Raw genomic sequence first — 18,738 nt, 5'->3', positions numbered from 1 at the left:
ATAGGCAATGTCTTCACATGACAAAATTACAATTAAGTATATAAAAATAATAATAATAATTGAGACCAATCCCATGGGTCAAATGAAGTGTAGTGTTAAACCAGAGCACTAAACAGACAGGGTTGATAATAAAACGGCAGAGTCCAACATCACCTAATGCTGCCCTCTAGTGTTAGCACGTGCTAACACAGAATTACAGCTCCTGCAGCACCAATAAACAGTTCCAATTGATGCTGATGGACATAGGATTCACGTTTTTGATTTATTTGTCGGAGTAGAGACAAGGCCCAGATATATTAATTGGAAGAACTCACACTTGTTTTTTCTTTGAATACTTTTTACTTGAAGAATTTACTACATTGTACAAAATTGCTACTGGCTTAATAGTCTACATATCCTTCAAAAGTAAATGATGATCAATGTACATGATACAAATTGGTGTGGTGACAATACCTAGAGCAATTTTTTACATCTACAAACAACTTAAATACAGCGTGAATAAGGGTGCTCTTACAAAAAGAGGAATAAATTAACGTAGAAGAGCTACAGCGAAATTGCACTTACATGGTAAAGTATAATTTCTAACCAAGAGAAGTCTCATCTCAGATACAGAGGCAAAAAGAAAAGTTATTAGGTAGGTACACAGAGCACTCATGTTGGTCAATCACTCTCTCTACAATTTCTGATGCAGATATAAATCATTTATATGACACAGAATTGTTCTTGCCAGGCAAATCAGTTTAGATAACTCATGATACAGCCAGTTGAGAAAGAGAGATAGTACTACAAAGCTTGGCCGTTCTTTTAAGTCGTCCAGCGAAAACATAAATCAAGAAACCATCAATTATTCTGAAACTTCACAAAAAATGAAATAAATGTGATGTTTAAGACTTTTCTGGTGAGATGGGTGTTAATAGCTCACAGTTTACTTATTCAAATGAGCAGTATTTAAAATAATTCCTTCTGCTTTTACCTCTACTGCACACAGCCTCGCAAAATATCTACTTCTGATCTACCGTCCGCAGAGGCAACATATAAAGTCTGATACCTGAAATACATTTATGTGAGTCAATAATACAGTTGACCGACTCATTCGTACCGCCAGAGATCCTAGATGTGATTGGGTTAGTCTGGAGAAGAACCAATGGGGTGCCAGTATGTGATAGGCCTATTTCCCGTGTCAAGCCTGAGAGTCATCGATGACCACAGCCAGAAACAGTGTCAAGACAACATGATGAGAAATTACCATCACATACAGTATATAGTAACACAAAAAATAAAAAGTACAGTAAGTATAGGCCTAGACACAGGAGTAATAATAGAAGTATTAGTAGTTCCTTGTTGTATAACGTTACAATCAGAATTTCACATTGAGCTAGCTAAGTAAGGCAGGTCGTAGCTAGTGTTTTTATATGGAGATAGAAAAGGTATAACGTTTTAGATATTACTTGTTCGTGGTTCAATTCATACCTGCATGCTACAGATTGCCGTTGTCATCCTCAGATGATCGAGTCATAATCTGGATCAGAACATTCTAGTGAAAGCCAGGTCCTAACTGAACACTAAATGCTGGCACTTGATCAATACAACTCACTTAAAAAAAAGCAAAAGAGGAAAAAACAGGACAAAAAAAAAAAAAAAAGAGAGTAAAATGTCAGTAGAACGTCATTGCCCATCCTATCAAGAGTCCAGGTCCAGTGCTCCAATTTAATTCAGCGGTATGAGGTACAGTGATGAGGCTAGGTTCTTTGATACAGTGGTTCTTCATCCAGGTAGGCAGCCTCAGGTTGACAGATCATCTCCCTGAATGGGCTGTGTGGAGGTGGTGTGCTGAACACAGGAATGTACCCAATGCCAAAGGGTGTCAAAAAATTGTCTCAAAGAGTCCAGTCAGACATGGTCATCTTTGCTTTGTCCTCTTCCTTAGCGCTCAGCATTTATTGCAGTCCCTTCCTGCTATAAACATATCTAAAAGAACGGTGTGTGCACTGTGTAGGTAATTAGGAATGCTTAAGAGAGAACCAGTGACACAACTAAACTACTAAAATAGAAAAAAATAAAATAAAATAAATACTTCTCCAAACTGGACTGTAGTAAGAAAGAATTCCAATAATCCAATTTCATGATTGCAGCTGGTTTGGGAATGGTTTGGGAATACCATAGGAGTTGCTGGTTGTAACTAGGGCAGGAACTTTCCCCAGTTTTGGAAATGTAGTAAAATATTAATCTTGTGTTAAGGGTGGGAAGTAGCCCACTAGTTTGGGAATGCCAGGAATAGGACATAATTGTGAGCAGGGCAGAAGCTAGCCCCCCTGATTCCCTCTCAGAGCTCAGTGGTCAACAGACCTTTGGGCTTTGTGCCGTCCTTCTTGGGTACCTGGGCAGCAATGCTGGTGAGAGGAGAACACAATGAAAAGCCCGGAACTCCTACCTTTCAGTGTGCACAACATACAGTCATGTATAATAGTAATATTCTAGTGGAACAGTAATATTGTATTGCTAACCAGTATAATGGGATGCAAGAGAACACAACGTAATGAGAAACCAAAATGAGAAAGTGCATATCCATCATCCTACGTATATTGTTTCAGGAGACCTGGCTGCAGCAGAAATCAAATCACACTGTATTTGTCAAATGCGCCGAATACAACAGCTGTAGTAGACCTAACAGTGAAATGCTACAACTTACTTGACGCGAGCGCTGCTTTTTTGTAATTGTAAAAATGGCAAACCCAGAAAGCCTACTACCTTCTAGAGTCCACAACATTAATCCTAACTAACATAGTTCATTCAGCAGTATAACCAAACTTCATAACTTGTGCAGAGAAGCAATATAAAGTCAAAAATCAAGCTCTTCACCATGTTATTAGAACAAGATATGGAAGCTCATCAGGAACATAATTAAGGAAATGGGGATGTTAAACACAACAAGCTTCCATTAATAACAAGGGGAATTATTTGGTCTACTCTCTACACAGCATACTAAACATAGTATATGACATGGTGCGAAAAGCGCATAGCAACTAAGACTAGCTGCCATGAACACAATGTACAGATGAGATGATCAAAACAGCACTAGGACAAGGCAGCGATGATGATGTGTCATGACTGATTTACCTTGTGGCAATCACATTGTGAGTTTGAGAGAACAGATGGGGATGCAGGGTTGGGGCAATAGCCCCCCCTTCAGGTTGGAGAGGGGCGGCGGTCTTGGCAGAGGGGTCAAGGAGGCCGTTAGTAAAGATGGCAGTGGGCAGCTGCATTAGAATGGGAGGAGAAGGAAAGTGGACTGGATCAGTCTCTATGAGGGATGAACTATGGACAGACAGACTAAAAGACAGACATACTTAGGCCCCGAGGTCAGTCCATCATGAACAGACTAAAGACAGACAGGAGCACTAAAGCCCAGAAGACACCAGTACTCACTGCAGCAGGGACGATCCAACGAGGTGATATCATGGACTTAGATTGCACTGGTGCTGGTGGTAACTACAAGAGATCCACGTTCAAGAGTTATACTCACAGAGCCACACCTGTCAACATACTGCAGGCCTATGAACTCAATTGTGATAGAAATTTCAAGACACTGGTTTATTATTCGGTCTTGACTGTTGTGGACAACCGCATTCAGCTACAGTAGCTAAAACATGAGTCAGTGAGGGTTATTTTATGGCAGATGGGGTCTAGAGACTTACTACTGGGGTTGGATCTGAGAAATCTATCAGGTTAACACTCAGCGGGACTGGCAGCGGCGGCAGGGTGGGCATCTCCAGCTCCTCTGGTTTGGCCTGCGTAGCGACAAGCCAACGGCTATGTTAACAGCTCACACATTCACACAAATGACATACAATTATTTCTGTGCATTCAGATGTGTTTTAATATATGCAACGCAAGCGAGAAACTGGTAAAGGAAAACACAGCTTAAATTTGAAACCTTCGACGGCAGTCCTTCGTTAAGTATTTCAGCAGCCATCATGGTTGCTGATGGCATGAGATCCGCAGTCACCATCTCAACACTGAAGACAACAGAGAAACAAGAGATGGATAAGTGTTTTTCATTTCTTTAGAGTCTGATGAGGTACTGAAATTGCAAGGCTAACGTGCACATTTTCAATGGAAATGAAATCCTAGACATGTGCTTAATATGCAAAGATATGGATGTAACAATTCACCAATACGCATCCGTCCACAATTCAAATCTTTAAGACATGCGTGCATCGGTCCGTGAACCCCAAACTGATCAAAAATGTAGCAGGCGTCTGTTAGAAAATTGAATCAAAACTTAACGAATCAATGTGTTTTGCTCATATTACATTCTTTCTACCTTTTGAAAATTACATCATCTTTTGTGACAACTGATGCATCCTCTCCTTCAGCGTCAAACTAAGCATGCAACTGTGTTGACAGTCACTGATCTGCAAGTCCTTTTGCATGACGAACAACCCCGGGCAATATCAGTAGCCTGGTCAAACAGCTTCACGCGCTGACCAATACGAGCTAGGTGGCCTGTTCATGATCTTGCACGTCTGCATGGCACTTCCAACATTCATATGCTAAAATGGTTTGCGCGATATTAGGCTTTATTAGTAATGACAACCTGTAATTTGCTAGGTTTTTGTTAAACTATCTGCTGTTGAAAATAAATAAAAGCAAGCTGCTGGAGACGACTCATCTTGCTATACCTGCTGAACGGGGCTTACAATTGATTTTGTGATTGTTCAGGTTCACCATCAGCAATATTTCTGGTAGTTTTGCTTTAAACAGTCAGTGTATATGGTCATTATTAGATACACAGGGTCAAGTTAATAATTTCATAACGAGGACATCAATTCGGTTTTGCGAGGCACACTGCATTGCGGAAGGAGAAAATAAGCTCAGTAAAAAAACTTCCAAACGGTCAATAGCATTTAATTTTGAGATGTGTGTGAAATCCAAAGTTTTGCTATATATTCATTGGCTATGTCTAGCGTTGCAAAAGGAGGGTATAACTGGAAACGTTCAGATTTCTGGTAACTTTACATGTTTATTTAGAAGTTCATAAAATGACATATAGTGGCCTTTTTGGATACTACAGATTATCACAGGTGTCTAATTATCTCTGGCTCTCTGTGTGTAAAATATATGAAATAATTAAATAAGATTATGGAAATAAAACAGAATGACAAAGCTGTAAAACAAATAAACGATCTTCGTGAATACCATTGGTGTTTAATATGAGGGTTTCAGCATAAAATATCCATATATATATATATAGTACACATTTATTTTACGTTTATACACTGCTCAAAAAAATAAAGGGAACACTTAAACAACACAATGTAACTCCAAGTCAATCACACTGTGAAATCAAACTGTCCACTTAGGAAGCAACACTGATTGACAATCAATTTCACATGCTGTTGTGCAAATGGAATAGACAACAGGTGGAAATTATAGGCAATTAGCAAGATACCCCCAATAAAGGAGTGGTTCTGCAGGTGGGGACCAGACCACTTCTCAGTTCCTATGCTTCCTGGCTGATGTTTTGGTCACTTTTGAATGCTGGCGGTGCTTTCACTCTAGTGGTAGCATGAGACGGAGTCTACAACCCACACAAGTGGCTCAGGTAGTGCAGCTCATCCAGGATGGCACATCAATGCGAGCTGTGGCAAGGTTTGCTGTGTCTGTCAGCGTAGTGTCCAGAGCATGGAGGCACTACCAGGAGACAGGCCAGTACATCAGGAGACGTGGAGGAGGCCGTAGGAGGGCAACAACCCAGCAGCAGGACCGCTACCTCCACCTTTGTGCAAGGAGGAGCACTGACAGAGCCCTGCAAAATTACCTCCAGCAGGCCACAAATGTGCATGTGTCTGCTCAAACGGTCAGAAACAGACTCCATGAGGGTGGTATGAGGGCCCGACGTCCACAGGTGGGGGTTGTGCTTACAGCCCAACACCATGCAGGACGTTTGGCATTTGCCAGAGAACACCAAGATTGGCAAATTCGCCACTGGCGCCCTTTGCTCTTCACAGACGAAAGCAGGTTCACACTGAGCACATGTGACAGACGTGACAGTCTGGAGACGCCGTGGAGAACGTTCTGCTGCCTGCAACATCCTCCAGCATGACCGGTTTGGCGGTGGGTCAGTCATGGTATGGGGTGGCATTTCTTTGGGGGGCCGCACAGCCCTCCATGTGCTCATCAGAGGTAGCCTGACTGCCATTAGGTACCGAGATGAGATCCTCAGACCCCTTGTGAGACCATATGCTGGTGCAGTTGGCCCTGGGTTCCTCCTAATGCAAGACAATGCTAGACCTCATGTGGCTGGAGTGTGTCAGCAGTTCCTGCCAGAGGAAGGCATTGATGCTATGGACTGGCCCGCCCATTCCGCAGACCTGAATCCAATTGAGCACATCTGGGACATCATGTCTCGCTCCATCCACCAACGCCACGTTGCACCACAGACTGTCCAGGAGTTGGCGGATGCTTTAGTCCAGGTCTGGGAGGAGATCCCTCAGGAGACCATCCACCACCTCATCAGGAGCATGCCCAGGCGTTGTAGGGAGGTCATACAGGCACATGGAGGCCACACACACACTACTGAGCCTCATTTTGACTTGTTTTAAGGACATTACATCAAAGTTGGATCAGCCTGTAGTGTGGTTTTCCACTTTAATTTTGAGTGTCCCTCCAAATCCAGACCTCCATGGGTTGATAAATTTGATTTCCATTGATAATTTTTGTGTGATTTTGTTGTCAGCACATTCAACTATGTAAAGAAAAAAGTATTTAATAAGAATATTTCATTCATTCAGATCTTATTTTAGTGTTCCCTTTATTTTTTTGAGCAGTGTATGTATGTGCTGTCAATGTTTTGGCGTCAAACTGGTGGCAGTTGTGAAAAAGTCAATAGTTGGAAGAGTTGCAGAGTAATAGAAAATAATGCCATTGTTGATTAAATGCTTTAGTCATTAATTACTGGTAGGCTATTTTCTATCTACTAGAAACTCATGGACATGTATACAAATGTAATACTACATTTTAAAGTTATTCAAGTATAACTTACCAAAGTATTCATAACTGCCAAATATTTGTTGTTAATTACAAAAACGACTGATACCAGTAACTTTGAAAATGTACTGCTAATTTTGCAACCCTAGCTATGTCATAGCTAATTTGTAAACAATTAAATATGGATACATTACTAGCTCAAACACTTAACCTCCTAGAGTCGATTTGTCCATGCCCCGCGGAAATCTAATAATCATATTAAACAATCCCCATTCAAATCTGGCAGTTTAAACTAGAGGTAAAAAAAATGGTTGTTGCATTGGATGGTTCTCAATCCACTGCATCGGTCGATGTCGGAATTCCGCATCTGCAGTGAAAGGTGACAAAGCTAGAGTGTTTGTCGGACCATGAGACATCCTGAAAATCGTTCTCACATAATCGAACGGTTTGGCCTAGATACCATTATGACCCCTCCATGGAAAAATGACTCTCACAAACACGATGGTTACAAACTAACATGTATCGGAGCCCATGTATCTACATACAAATCGAATCGTCTTGACAAGGGAAAGATGCACACCACTAAGACATGTATCAAGGCAGAATTTAGTCATGTGACATGGGCACACATGACTCCCATGCTCCTCCAGAAGGCAGCAGAGAGCTGTGTAAAAACAACAGCTTTGTCTTGAGTTCTGCGACTTATAGCCTAGTAGCTTACCACCGTGTTTTCCCACTCCAGTCCTAGAGTTCCCCTTTACACTACTAGAAACTACGAGGTAATATACAGTATATCTCCTCAAATGATTCTCTCAGATGGAGCTGTTGTCCTGAGGCTGCCTTGTGGTACCTTATGGCCGGGAGAACACAGGACAGGTGGCCCCCTCTAATCTGGGTGTGGCCCACTCCCTCCCTCCATCTCCTATGCATACATCATTTTACACAGGGCGATAAGCATCCCATAGGAACCATCAAAGGCACTTCAAGAAGAATTAAGCAAGAACACATTGATCCTCCCCCCACCCCAAAAAAACCCTACAAAACTTTCAAATGGCAGTCTCACCTGGGCCCAGCATTGGTCAGCAGTGTGGGTTTGAGCAGGTCCCATGACTCATGTCTCTCAGGACGTCCAGTCAGAGACAGGGACGAGTTGCTGCCCATACGCCCACTACGCACCTTCAGCCTGGGACAGACGAGCAGTGGACATTTGGACAGATCTATACCACACCAACACTCAGCCTAACATTCAACATTCCCTGATTGTATAGGCTATTTGAGATTTTCAATGCGAGTCACAGTTTCAGTTTGGCGAGTCACACTGGACACACAAGCTGCATCGATTCTTGTTGTTGTGCACATTGTTTGCTTTGAAGTGTTAAGTTTGAGCTCTTTCAGACTAACACGGAACCCAAACCTGGCTGCGCGCGTGCGCCATCGTGCATACGTTTATTTTGTCCCCCTACACCAAACGTGATCACGACACGCAGGTTAAAATATCAAAATAAACTCTGAACCAATTACATTAATTTGGGAACTGGTCGAAAAGCATTAAACATTTATGGCAATTTAGCTCGTTAGCTTGCACTTGCTAGCTAATTTGTCCTATTTAGCTAGCTTGCTGTTGCTAGCTAATTTGTCCTGGGATATAAACATTGAGTTGTTATTTTACCTGAAATGCACAAGGTCCTCTACTCCACCAATTAATCCACACATAAAACGGCCAACCGAATCGTTTCTAGTCATCTCTCCTCCTTCCAGGCTTTTTCATCTTTGAACTTATATGATGATTGGCATCTAAACTTTCATAGTATTACTACACTGACCGGCAACATAGTTCGTCTTTCAATCACCCATGTGGGTATAACCAATGAGGAGATGGCACGTAGGTACCTGCTTCTATAAACCAATGAGGAGGATAGGAGAGGCAGGACTTGCAGCGCGATCTGCGTCAGAAATAGAAAGGAGTTCTATTTTAGCCCTTGGCAACGCAGACGCTCGCGATAATTGAATAACATGCAATAATTGAATAACAGATTTCTAAATGTATTTTACAACGCACGCGACACGAGCGGTGTGGTCAGCCTATATTCTTCACCTCCATACAAAATCACTTTAGAATAGCTTCTGGAAGAACCAGTACTGTATCAACCACAAGAGTCCCGCCCCACAGATAAATTGTCATCCCCGGGGAATGAGCTGTTGATTCAGGGATTATTGTCATAACAGAATTATGCTAAGAGTCCTCATTAATATTCTAGCCGCTAATGGACTTGAGCGGCAGGGAGGTTCTGATCGGCTGAGGCTGGCTGTGGAGTGTTGGGGTAGCTCAGGGACATCCCATTTAGCAGAGTCTCTTATACAGAGTGATGAGGGTAAAGTGCTTTGCTCAAGGGCACAGATTTTCCCCCTGGCCGGCTCTGGAATTCGAACCAGTGACTTTTCATACTGGCCCAAAGTTCCTGCTGGGCTACCTGCACCCATCATTCCAAGATGGGTGTTTCCTTTCTCATCAAATAATGTACAATAAAGTCTGGTCGTCCAATGCTCTTAATGCATGAGGTGGAGTGAAACACTGCACATTTCTGCGTGAAGGGTAGACACTAGGAACACAACCATACTGTCTTTGTGACCTCACTCACCTGGCTGATGCTTCCTGTAGGTTGGTGTTCTTGTCCCCGATCACAACGTGCTCCTCCAGTGATCCCTATAACATACAGAACATCAGTACATCGAGGAGAGGGCTACAAGAATCAATATGCCTGGTTGCTTGTCCTTCAAAGATAAAATTGCAGCAGTATTCAAAATCCAAGGGTTTACAGCACTTATACAACACACCCCCATTTACATCTAAGAATCCAAAGCATCCCTATGCAATTTCGATGTTGACCCAAGATAATGTCCACAGACGGAGTGCTAGAGTCCAGTAAAGTACCTTGAGAGCAGCCTCTGCCTGAGCTTTAAGGATGTTGCTCTTCAGGTCCTCTGGGGGGCGCAGTGGAGCGAGCACAGGGCTGCTGCCTACACTGTTCAGACACTTCTCTGTGAGCTTCACCACGTCCTCCTGTGTGTGTATGTGTGTGTGTGGGGGGGGGATTTCACATGCACACAAAACGCGCAGACAAACACACAGACGGACAATGGAAAGGTTGTAGTTATGTCGGCAGGTAGCCTAGTGGTTCGAGTGTTGGGCCGGTGACCGGAAGGTTGCTAGATCGAATCCCCGAGCTGACAAGGTAAAAATCTGTTGTTCTGCCCCTGAACAAGGCAGTTAACCCACTGTTCCTAGGCTGTCATTGTAAATAAGAATTTGTTCTTAACTGACTTGCCTAGTTAAATAAAAGGTCTCCTTTGCCTTCCACCTCCCTCTGGATAAATAAACATAGTAACCGTACAGACGAGAGGTCAGATAGGCTGAGAGGAGGCAGGAAGTTGAGCTTCACATCTCGTCTGACCTTCCACATTGGGGCGCAACTATTTCCGAAAATGCTTATTTGCGAACCTGAGCCGAAAACGAGTACCTAAAACTAGCCATACCTTCCTAATATACACACACGAGGAAGTGTCACGCTTTAGTAAACATCTTTAAATTACCAATAGCTTTGTTATGAGCAGTCAGATACACTGTGCCCCCCTTAGCATACAATGGCTCGTCACCCCAGCCCCACCCGCTCCCTGTCTGCCATTGTGTCTATACATTAGCCTGTCATAGTGACCTACTGTTTGCCTCAGCATATGGGACCCTAAAACTAGTGGCAAACCCCCTGCCCTTACCTACGAAATCAAATATCACACATATGCTTTTGTTTTGACAAACTGTCCCACTCCCACCAGAGACTGTCCATGCAGCTCTCGGCTCCCTTTCCCATACGTTACAATGCAGCGCTGCTCGCGTGAGTGATATTAAGCAGGCTTTGTCCCCTTTAGAGTGTGGTGTGTGTGTGTTCCCGGTAATGTGTGCATGAGTCCAAGAGTGTATGTACCCAGTATGCATGTCGCTGTGTATTTGAGCACAGAGGGTATGCAGAATATATCCGCCCTTCCATTTGTTCTTTTCCTCTCCCACACCCAGCTCAGTGCACTGACCTGGTTGTTCATGTTGAGATTGACGTTAGCTCTGGAAGGGACAGGGAGTGGGGCACTGTCCAGTTCCAGCTGCTTCAGCCGCGCTGCCGCCTCTGTGGGAGAAACACAAACAGTCTTTACTCACAGCACACATACCAACACCAATCCTTGTGGAGCACACAGAGAAAATCTAACTATTGAAAACATTTCATAGTTCCATTCGTAACTTTCAATATATATACATATTTTTTAACGGTTTCTGGTGTACTTAGCCTCCAATTACAAAAGATGCCTTTGGTAGGCGGGATATTTGTAAGGCAGTTCTCTTCTTTTTAACATTATACAACCTTACCGAACAACTTCATTTGCAAGGGAGAGTACTTTTTAATGGAGGTTGTAACTACTACGGTTACCTACAATAAGCTTAGTATTTGCATGACTATTGTTGGTGTGTGTGTGTGTAAGCTCACCAGCAAGAGAGACTGTGTCGTCTGCCGTGAGGCTGGAGGCGGAGGCTGCCATGCTTGGCCCCGCCTCCTCAGGCAGGCCTGCTGTCGCCATGGGAACAGGCGTCCGGATGACATCATCGACGCACGTCTCCAGCAGATCAGCTACGAGGGGCAGTGGCATGCTGCAGGGGGGAGAGGACAGGACATGAGGATAGACAGAAACACACATTGATTCACCAACATATAGGGGACAGAGGTTTTTCCTGGCCATGTGACTGAGCAGGAAAAAGTCAGGGCCTTAACATGAGAATGACTTACCTGAACACTCTGGAAGACAAAGACTGAAGAGTTTGTCATACTGACAGTGCATGAGGCTCAGCACCCTGGATCCTACTCAACTAAAAATGGATGAAAGAAATGCCCCCATATCCATAACTACGATTGTAACTCAACAGTTGCTTGATCAGACCTCAAATTATCGCAAGTAAGAATACACTGTATGGGAATGACAAAATAGCATGTTTCTTCCATCAAAGAGGACCTGGAATTGTGACATGAAACTTTTGTTGCTAAACTCCGGCAGGGTAGACTGTAGCTTACACTTGGGCTGCAGCCGGAGGACAAAGACCTGATGAATGCTGAGAAGAATATTACCACACATACTGCCTTAACACATGTAGACCTGACACACCAGGCATCATGTTAGATGACATGGGCCTCATTCATACAAATCTCTCTCACAGTTTGGGAGGGAAAGGGAGACAGGAATGAGAGGAGTGTTGGAGGGGTAGAGGGAGTATAGAGTGGGGGAGGTGTACTAGCTAGTGAGTCACATTCCATAAGTGACTGCAGTGAGATTACAGGCTGGAAGAGGTTTTGATAGAACTGGTTTCAGTTTTCTTAGAGACACATTCGCTCCCTCCCTCATGGTAAAGAACATGCTGTCTGCTGCTAATAATTAGCCCACAGGGATCAGCGTGACCATATTTCAGCCAAACAACACTCACTGCCTCTAGAAAAATTATTAAAAAAGCAATGAGTACACTGAAACCATAAACTGCCTACTAACAAGGACTTGGGCTCTTAAAAGAAAAAAAATGCTATTCATTATCAAAGGTCTCAAAGTACAATACAGAGACAATATTTGGTCACATGACAATGTAAACAGGAAGCTAATTTAAAATAAATCTTCATTGGTAGAGCTGTGAAAGTACCAGTAGTGTCAACATATAGAAATACTAGAGAACATTCAAATTAACCAGCTAGGAACTAACAACACACTGTTAGAAGTTTTTATTCCATCTATCTGTATTCATAATTTGTGCATTAATTCAACACAGAAAAGGCAAGATTTAGACATTAGAAATGTGTGCAGATCCATAAAACGTACCAACATAGATAAAAATCACTCATAAAATGTGGGTTAAATCAAATATTTGGCTGATTAAGACTAGACAAAGACAGCCAAATGAAATAAAACAGATAAAACCAACTGCTTGGGGTAGTGAAGGCCAAAAATGAACATTTAATATCCCTGGATAATAAAGTCATTCTTCAGAGAGATGGATGTCTGTCTATAATGGAACAGAACAGTGGTCCAGTGGGTTCATGCTCTCTCCTCTTGCCTCTTGTCAACAGGCTGGTTATTGTCAATCTTTCTTGCCAGCCCTGGACAGTGTCACTGGGGAGGGGTGTGATACGTTTCAGTGGTTGAGTGAGGAGGTGGTATACGAGGGAGTAAACAAATCCAGGTAGTGTGGCGTCACCCGAGCGCAGAGCCAGAGAGCTCTGTCTGGTCTGTTTCTTGTTGAAGATTAGGCTAGGGTCCTAGTGAGACATGTGGGTGAGACAGGGGAAAGGTTGTGACAAGGTCCAGTGGTGTCCGCCCACCCACCTCCAGGAGGAGAAGGAGAGGGTCAGCATTGGGTGGTGAGAGGGGGGAGCGGCCTGGACAGAAAGTTGAAGGAAAAGAGGGTGAGGAGGTATAGCACGGTTAACAAGATGGGAGGATTGTAAAAGTCAAAAAGAGGAGTGTGGAATAGAGAGGGAGAGGAGAAATATAGCAGAACGTACAGAATAGGACTTAACCTGCCTTGGTGTATTAGGTGTTCAGTGACTATCCCCTGTGTGTGACTAGTCTTTCTGCAAACTATGTGATGAAGTACAAGACAGAGGTCAACTGGATGTCCTGAAGCTAGCCTTTCTAGACATGATAGTATTACGACAGCGTCGAGAATGAGTTTGGAAACAATGACACCCTCACTATTGCTGTTGAAAAGACCGAAATCCTTCACAACCATGATATTGTGACATATCACTCCATTACGATCTAAAGGAGATATGATTAATCTACTCATTCTTTAGAGTGCGTGTTACCTTCATAACTAGGTCAGTGGAATGGAAGCACTGCATAGCAAATGACAGAATACATCTACCAATGTGGACAGTCTTACAAACTCAATGTGAGTGAACAGCGTTTCTCATGCCGCATAACAAGCACTTCAGTCAACTCAAAAATGGGGAAATACTACATTCTTAATACCCAGACATTAGGCTAACCTCTAGAGAAGCTAAATAATTGCATGCCGGTGATGCTATATTAACCCGGCTTATGTTAGGGGTGTCAATTCATAACATGTTTCCAGTACTATAGAAGGTGGATGAGGTGTATAATTGAGTGGGAAACTGAGGTCAAAGAGGTAACAGGAAAACAGAAGGGGAGTCAGGTGACATAACACGTCAAACAGAGACATGTTGGACAGTTTGACATTAAATAAACTAAAACCAGGCTGAAGCAAACATGGAGCTACTGTAGCTAGCGAGCTACAAATGTGCTTGCTGTGTTGGCATGCAGAAGCGTTGTCATGCATTGGTTAGGTTAGTGGAAAAGCAGGCAGATGAGTGAGTGGGCGGTGCAGGTGAATTGAGGGTGAGAGAAGAGGGTCAATTGAGGGTAGTATGCAGAATCAACCACCGGTTGGGGTGAGGGGGATTTAACCTAATGACCAAATTCATTGCAACTCCTATGCTTCTGTAAGACTCCATTTCTTAGGGCTTGAAAACTTAACACAGGCCCTTTCCTACATCTAATTACTTACTTGTGAATCCTCAACAACATTATCTTGAATATCTTCCAAAGTAAAGCCAGGAGCACCAAGCAGTCAGCAAAGAACTTAAAGAATGTGTCTAGCAGGTCGACTTAATTGCCAGTAAGTGAACAAACAAATTCTCAATATGAATCAATACAAGAGATTATCGAAATTACAGGAAGGAACAAAACCCCCTAAAACAAATTCGAACCTCTGAAACCCTTATCGTTAAACATTAGTCATGATACTAGTCCTTAAAGGCTGTGCTCCGGTCCTGGTCGAAAAACATGATCAGATGCTTTGTTACGTCAGAGCTCCAGCCAAATCACTGCCTCATTTATTCATTTGAATTCCCCACCTTCCACTGTGCTGTGGCCACAGCTGCTGTTAGAACACATTAAATTGAAGGTATAGCATTTACCAGTAAATCATTTCACTGACGGATCTAAAATACTGAAATTCTACTACTTAGTCGCCATTAAAAAGCATTTCTGAATCTCCTTACTGTACAATCCCCTTGAAAACCTTGCTTCATTCAGAGGTATAATAGGCGACATATAGATACACTGAGTATATAAAACATTAAGAACCCCTTCCTAATATTGAGTTATTTTGCCCTCAGAACAGCCTCAATTCGTCAGGGCATGGAAGGGTACCAAAACATTTATGCAGCATTGAAGGTCCCCAAGAACACAGTGGCCTCATCGTTCTTAAATGGAAGAAGTTTGGAACCACCTAGACTCTTCCTAGAGCTGGCTGTCTGGCCAAACTGAGCAATCGGGAGAGAAGGGACATGGTCAGGGAGGTGAACCCCGATCGTCACTCTGACAGAGCTCCAGAATGCCTACGTGGAGATGGGAGAACCTCCCAGAAGGACAATCAATCAGGCATTTATGGTAGAGTTGCCAGACAGAAGCCACTCCTCAGTAAAAAGGCACATAACAGCCCGCTTGGAGTTTGCCAAAAGGCACCTAAAGACTGACCATGAGAAATAAGATTCTCTGGTCTGATGACACCAAGATTGAACTCTTTGGCCTGAATGCCAAGTGTCAGCATAATGCTGTGGGGATGTTTTTCAGAGGCAGGGACTGGGAGACTAGTCAGGATCGAGGCAAAGATGAACGAAACAAAGTAGAGAGAGATCCTTGATGAAATCTGCTCCAGAGTGCTCAGGACCTCAGACTAGGGTGAAGGTTCACATTCCAACAGGATAACGACCTCAAGCACACAGCCAAGACAACGATTGTAGTGGCTTTCGGGACAAGTCTCTGCATGTCCTTGAGTAGCCCTGCCAGAGCCCGAACATCTGTGGAGAGACCTGAAAATAGCTGTGCAGCAACACTCTCATGCCAACCTGACAGAGCTTGAGAGGATCTGCAGAGAGGAATGGGTGAAACTCCTCAAATATAGGTGTGAAAAGCTTGTAGTGTCATACTCAAGAAGACTCAATGCTGTAATTGCTGCCAAAGGTGCTTCAACAAAGTACTCAGTAAAGGTTCTGAACGCTCAGGGGCGGCAGGGTAGCCTAGAGGTTGGACTAGTAACCGGAAGGTTGCAAGTTCAAGCCCCCGAGCTGACAAGGTACAAATCTGTCGTTCTGCCCCTGAACAGGGAGTTAACCCACGGTTCCTAGGCAGTCATTGAAAATAAGAATTTGTTCTATACTGACTTGCCTAGTTAAATATAGGTAAAATAAAATTAAAATTATGGGGTATTGTGTGTAGATTGATGAGGGGGAAAACAACTTTAAAAAAAATATAAAAAAAAATCAATTTTAAAATAAAGGCTGAAACATAAAATGTGGAAAAATTCAAGGGGTCGGAATACTTTCCTAAGGCACTTTAGGCTACATGCATGTACACAGAACTGACGTTAGGCCTGCTAGTTACCACTGATGGTGAATTAGCCTAGATCACAGGAGGATTTCAGTTTCCACCACCTGACCTGATCGCCTCAGTGCCTTGGAAGTGAATTCTGAAGAGATCTCCAGGCCTTCAGTAAACTTTAAATTCTAATCGCCTGTTGACATCGAGCGATTCACGCTTGTTTGGTCGGAGTCATGAAATATGCACAAAGATTGAATTAAGCTATTATAGGCCGGGGCTGACATTTATCTTTCCTCAGTCATTGCTATATTACAATCTTAGAGCAGTCGTACACAAGCCTAAGATCACCATGCACCCTGCCAAGTGTCGGCTGGAATGGTGTAAAGCTCGCCGCCATTGGACTCTGGAGCAGTGGAAACGCGTTCTCTGGAGTGATGAATCACGCTTCACCATCTGGCAGTCCGACGGATGAATCTGGAACGCCGACAATGAGCCAGGCCTAATCTCCCACAACATCAGTGCGGATCTCACTAATGCTCGTGGCTGAATGGATGCAACTCCCCGCAACACTCTTCCAACATCTAGTGGAAAGCCTTCCCAGAAGAGCAGTGGTGCAAAGTCCTTAAGTTATTACTTTAAAGTATTTTTTTGGTATCTGTACTTTTTATATTTTTGACTATATTCCTTAAGAAAATATTGTCTTTTTACTCCATACATTTTCCTTGACATCCAAAAGTACTCGTAACATTTTGAATGCTTAGCAGGACAGGAAAATAGTCAAATTCAAACACTTATCAACCGAACCTCCCTGTTCATCCCTACTGCCTCTGATCTGGCGGACTCACTAAACAACTCCACTAATGCCTATGATTTTGGAATTACATGTTTGAGCAGGTATCCACATATTTCTGGTCATGTAGTGCATCCCAGCCAGGTACTGAGACAATAACAGGGAGCAAAATGTAATTTCACTTACAAAAAGGGAGTAGAAGTAGCATTAGTAGACCACAACAAGTGGTGGTCATGGAAAAAGCCCACCAGAGTATTGGCATATAGCTGATGTCCACACTGATTGGGTTGGTATTGAAGAGAGGATCAATGCAGAGAGAGCAACCATTACCATGGATGGAAGATTATTTGTTTACCGCAGGAGAGACAGTCACCAGTCCTGAATCATAGGACCCAGAATGCCCAGAGAAATTGATTGGATGAAGCAAATCTGCAGATAACTTGGAGGGTACATACCTTGCCTTAAGAAAAGGCCTGTTTGGTTTCAGTACATCATCATACTAGAACAAAAAGTAGAGCTTTAAAATGTTGATTTTACGTAAAAGAGAACAGCTTCAAAGTCAACCAAATACAGGAAATGCAGACATTTCAGGAAGTTAAAGCAGACCCCCTTTCATTGCACAGTAATCCTCTGGGGATAACATTTAGAAGAGAAGAGAGAGGGGGGTTGAGGAAAGGGATGAGGTATTTCTTGGAAGAGAGAGTTTGTTGTTGCCAAGCCAGCGGGGGCCACGGCCACCAGCAATGCAGCAGTAGCAGGACTACCACCACTAGCCATCTGCTCAGTGTCAGAGCAAACTGCCAAACATGCACACCATTCACATTCTAGTCACTCACTGTACCCCATATATACACAGACAATCACACAAAACCACCACCACCCTACTTCCTGAGAGCTCCAGGATGTGCATAATGTGGCCATGGTCATGTTCATTAGGGCATGCAATTAAAAACGTTTCAAAACATTTTTCAAGTGAAAACAAAAATGTGTGTTTCTTATTGAACAAGTCCAGGTAGTCCCACTCCTGTTGCAGTCCAATTTCCTCCAATTGTTGCCGAATGAACACGGCCCAGGTATCTGTCTGGTCACTAGCTGTCCCAGAGCAGAGCAGGCACTAGGCATAGCCTTTATGTGCATCCCAAATGGCACCCTATTCCCTCTACTTTTGGGCATGCAGATAGCCTAGAGTTCAGAGCGTTGGGACAGTAACCGAAAGGTCGCTGGTTCGAATAAATGAGCCGATAAGGTGAAAAACCTATTGATGTGCCTTTGAGCAAGGCACTTAAAACCCACATTTTCTCCAGGGGCACCATACTACTATGGCTGACCCAGTAAAACAACATTTCATTGCACCTTTCCAGTGTATGTGACAAAAAAAAAAAAAAAAGGACCCAGATGAAAAGTAGTGCACTATATAGGAACAGGGTGTGATTTGGGATGCAAGCTCCTTGTCAACCACGCACTACCAAGTGACAGCAGGATGGACAGATTAGGCAGCGTAACGCTCTTATGGCATTAGAACAGCGAGTGGC

The 18,738-nt window shown here is 43.3% G+C and overlaps 1 protein-coding gene across 6 annotated transcripts in view; it reads right to left on the bottom strand.

Annotated features, from left to right (window-relative positions):
- Positions 1–302: 302 nt before the first annotated feature.
- LOC112246697 (band 4.1-like protein 5) overlaps positions 303–18,738 on the bottom strand; it is a 47,551-nt gene continuing 29,115 nt past the window's right edge. For 3 of the 6 annotated variants that reach the window (XM_024415184.2, XM_042318681.1, XM_042318700.1), the window contains exons 17-26: positions 11,523–11,683; positions 11,074–11,165; positions 9,923–10,051; positions 9,630–9,694; positions 8,054–8,173; positions 3,935–4,016; positions 3,696–3,788; positions 3,427–3,489; positions 3,118–3,257; positions 304–2,390 (exon numbers count right to left, since the gene is read on the bottom strand). In XM_024415184.2, coding sequence (XP_024270952.2) covers positions 2,324–2,390; positions 3,118–3,257; positions 3,427–3,489; positions 3,696–3,788; positions 3,935–4,016; positions 8,054–8,173; positions 9,630–9,694; positions 9,923–10,051; positions 11,074–11,165; positions 11,523–11,683 — 1,012 coding nt within the window. In that variant the 3' untranslated portion in view covers positions 304–2,323. Of the gene's footprint in view, positions 2,391–2,609; positions 3,258–3,426; positions 3,490–3,695; positions 3,789–3,934; positions 4,017–8,053; positions 8,174–9,629; positions 9,695–9,922; positions 10,052–11,073; positions 11,166–11,522; positions 11,684–18,738 lie in introns of those variants that run through there. The other 3 variants (XM_042318696.1, XM_042318691.1, XM_024415185.2) reach the window with 3 other exon arrangements.

This window comes from Oncorhynchus tshawytscha, linkage group LG03 (assembly GCF_018296145.1).
Source record: "Oncorhynchus tshawytscha isolate Ot180627B linkage group LG03, Otsh_v2.0, whole genome shotgun sequence".
Classification (NCBI taxonomy): Eukaryota; Metazoa; Chordata; class Actinopteri; order Salmoniformes; family Salmonidae; genus Oncorhynchus; species Oncorhynchus tshawytscha.
This window is presented reverse-complemented; position numbering and strand designations above follow the sequence as displayed.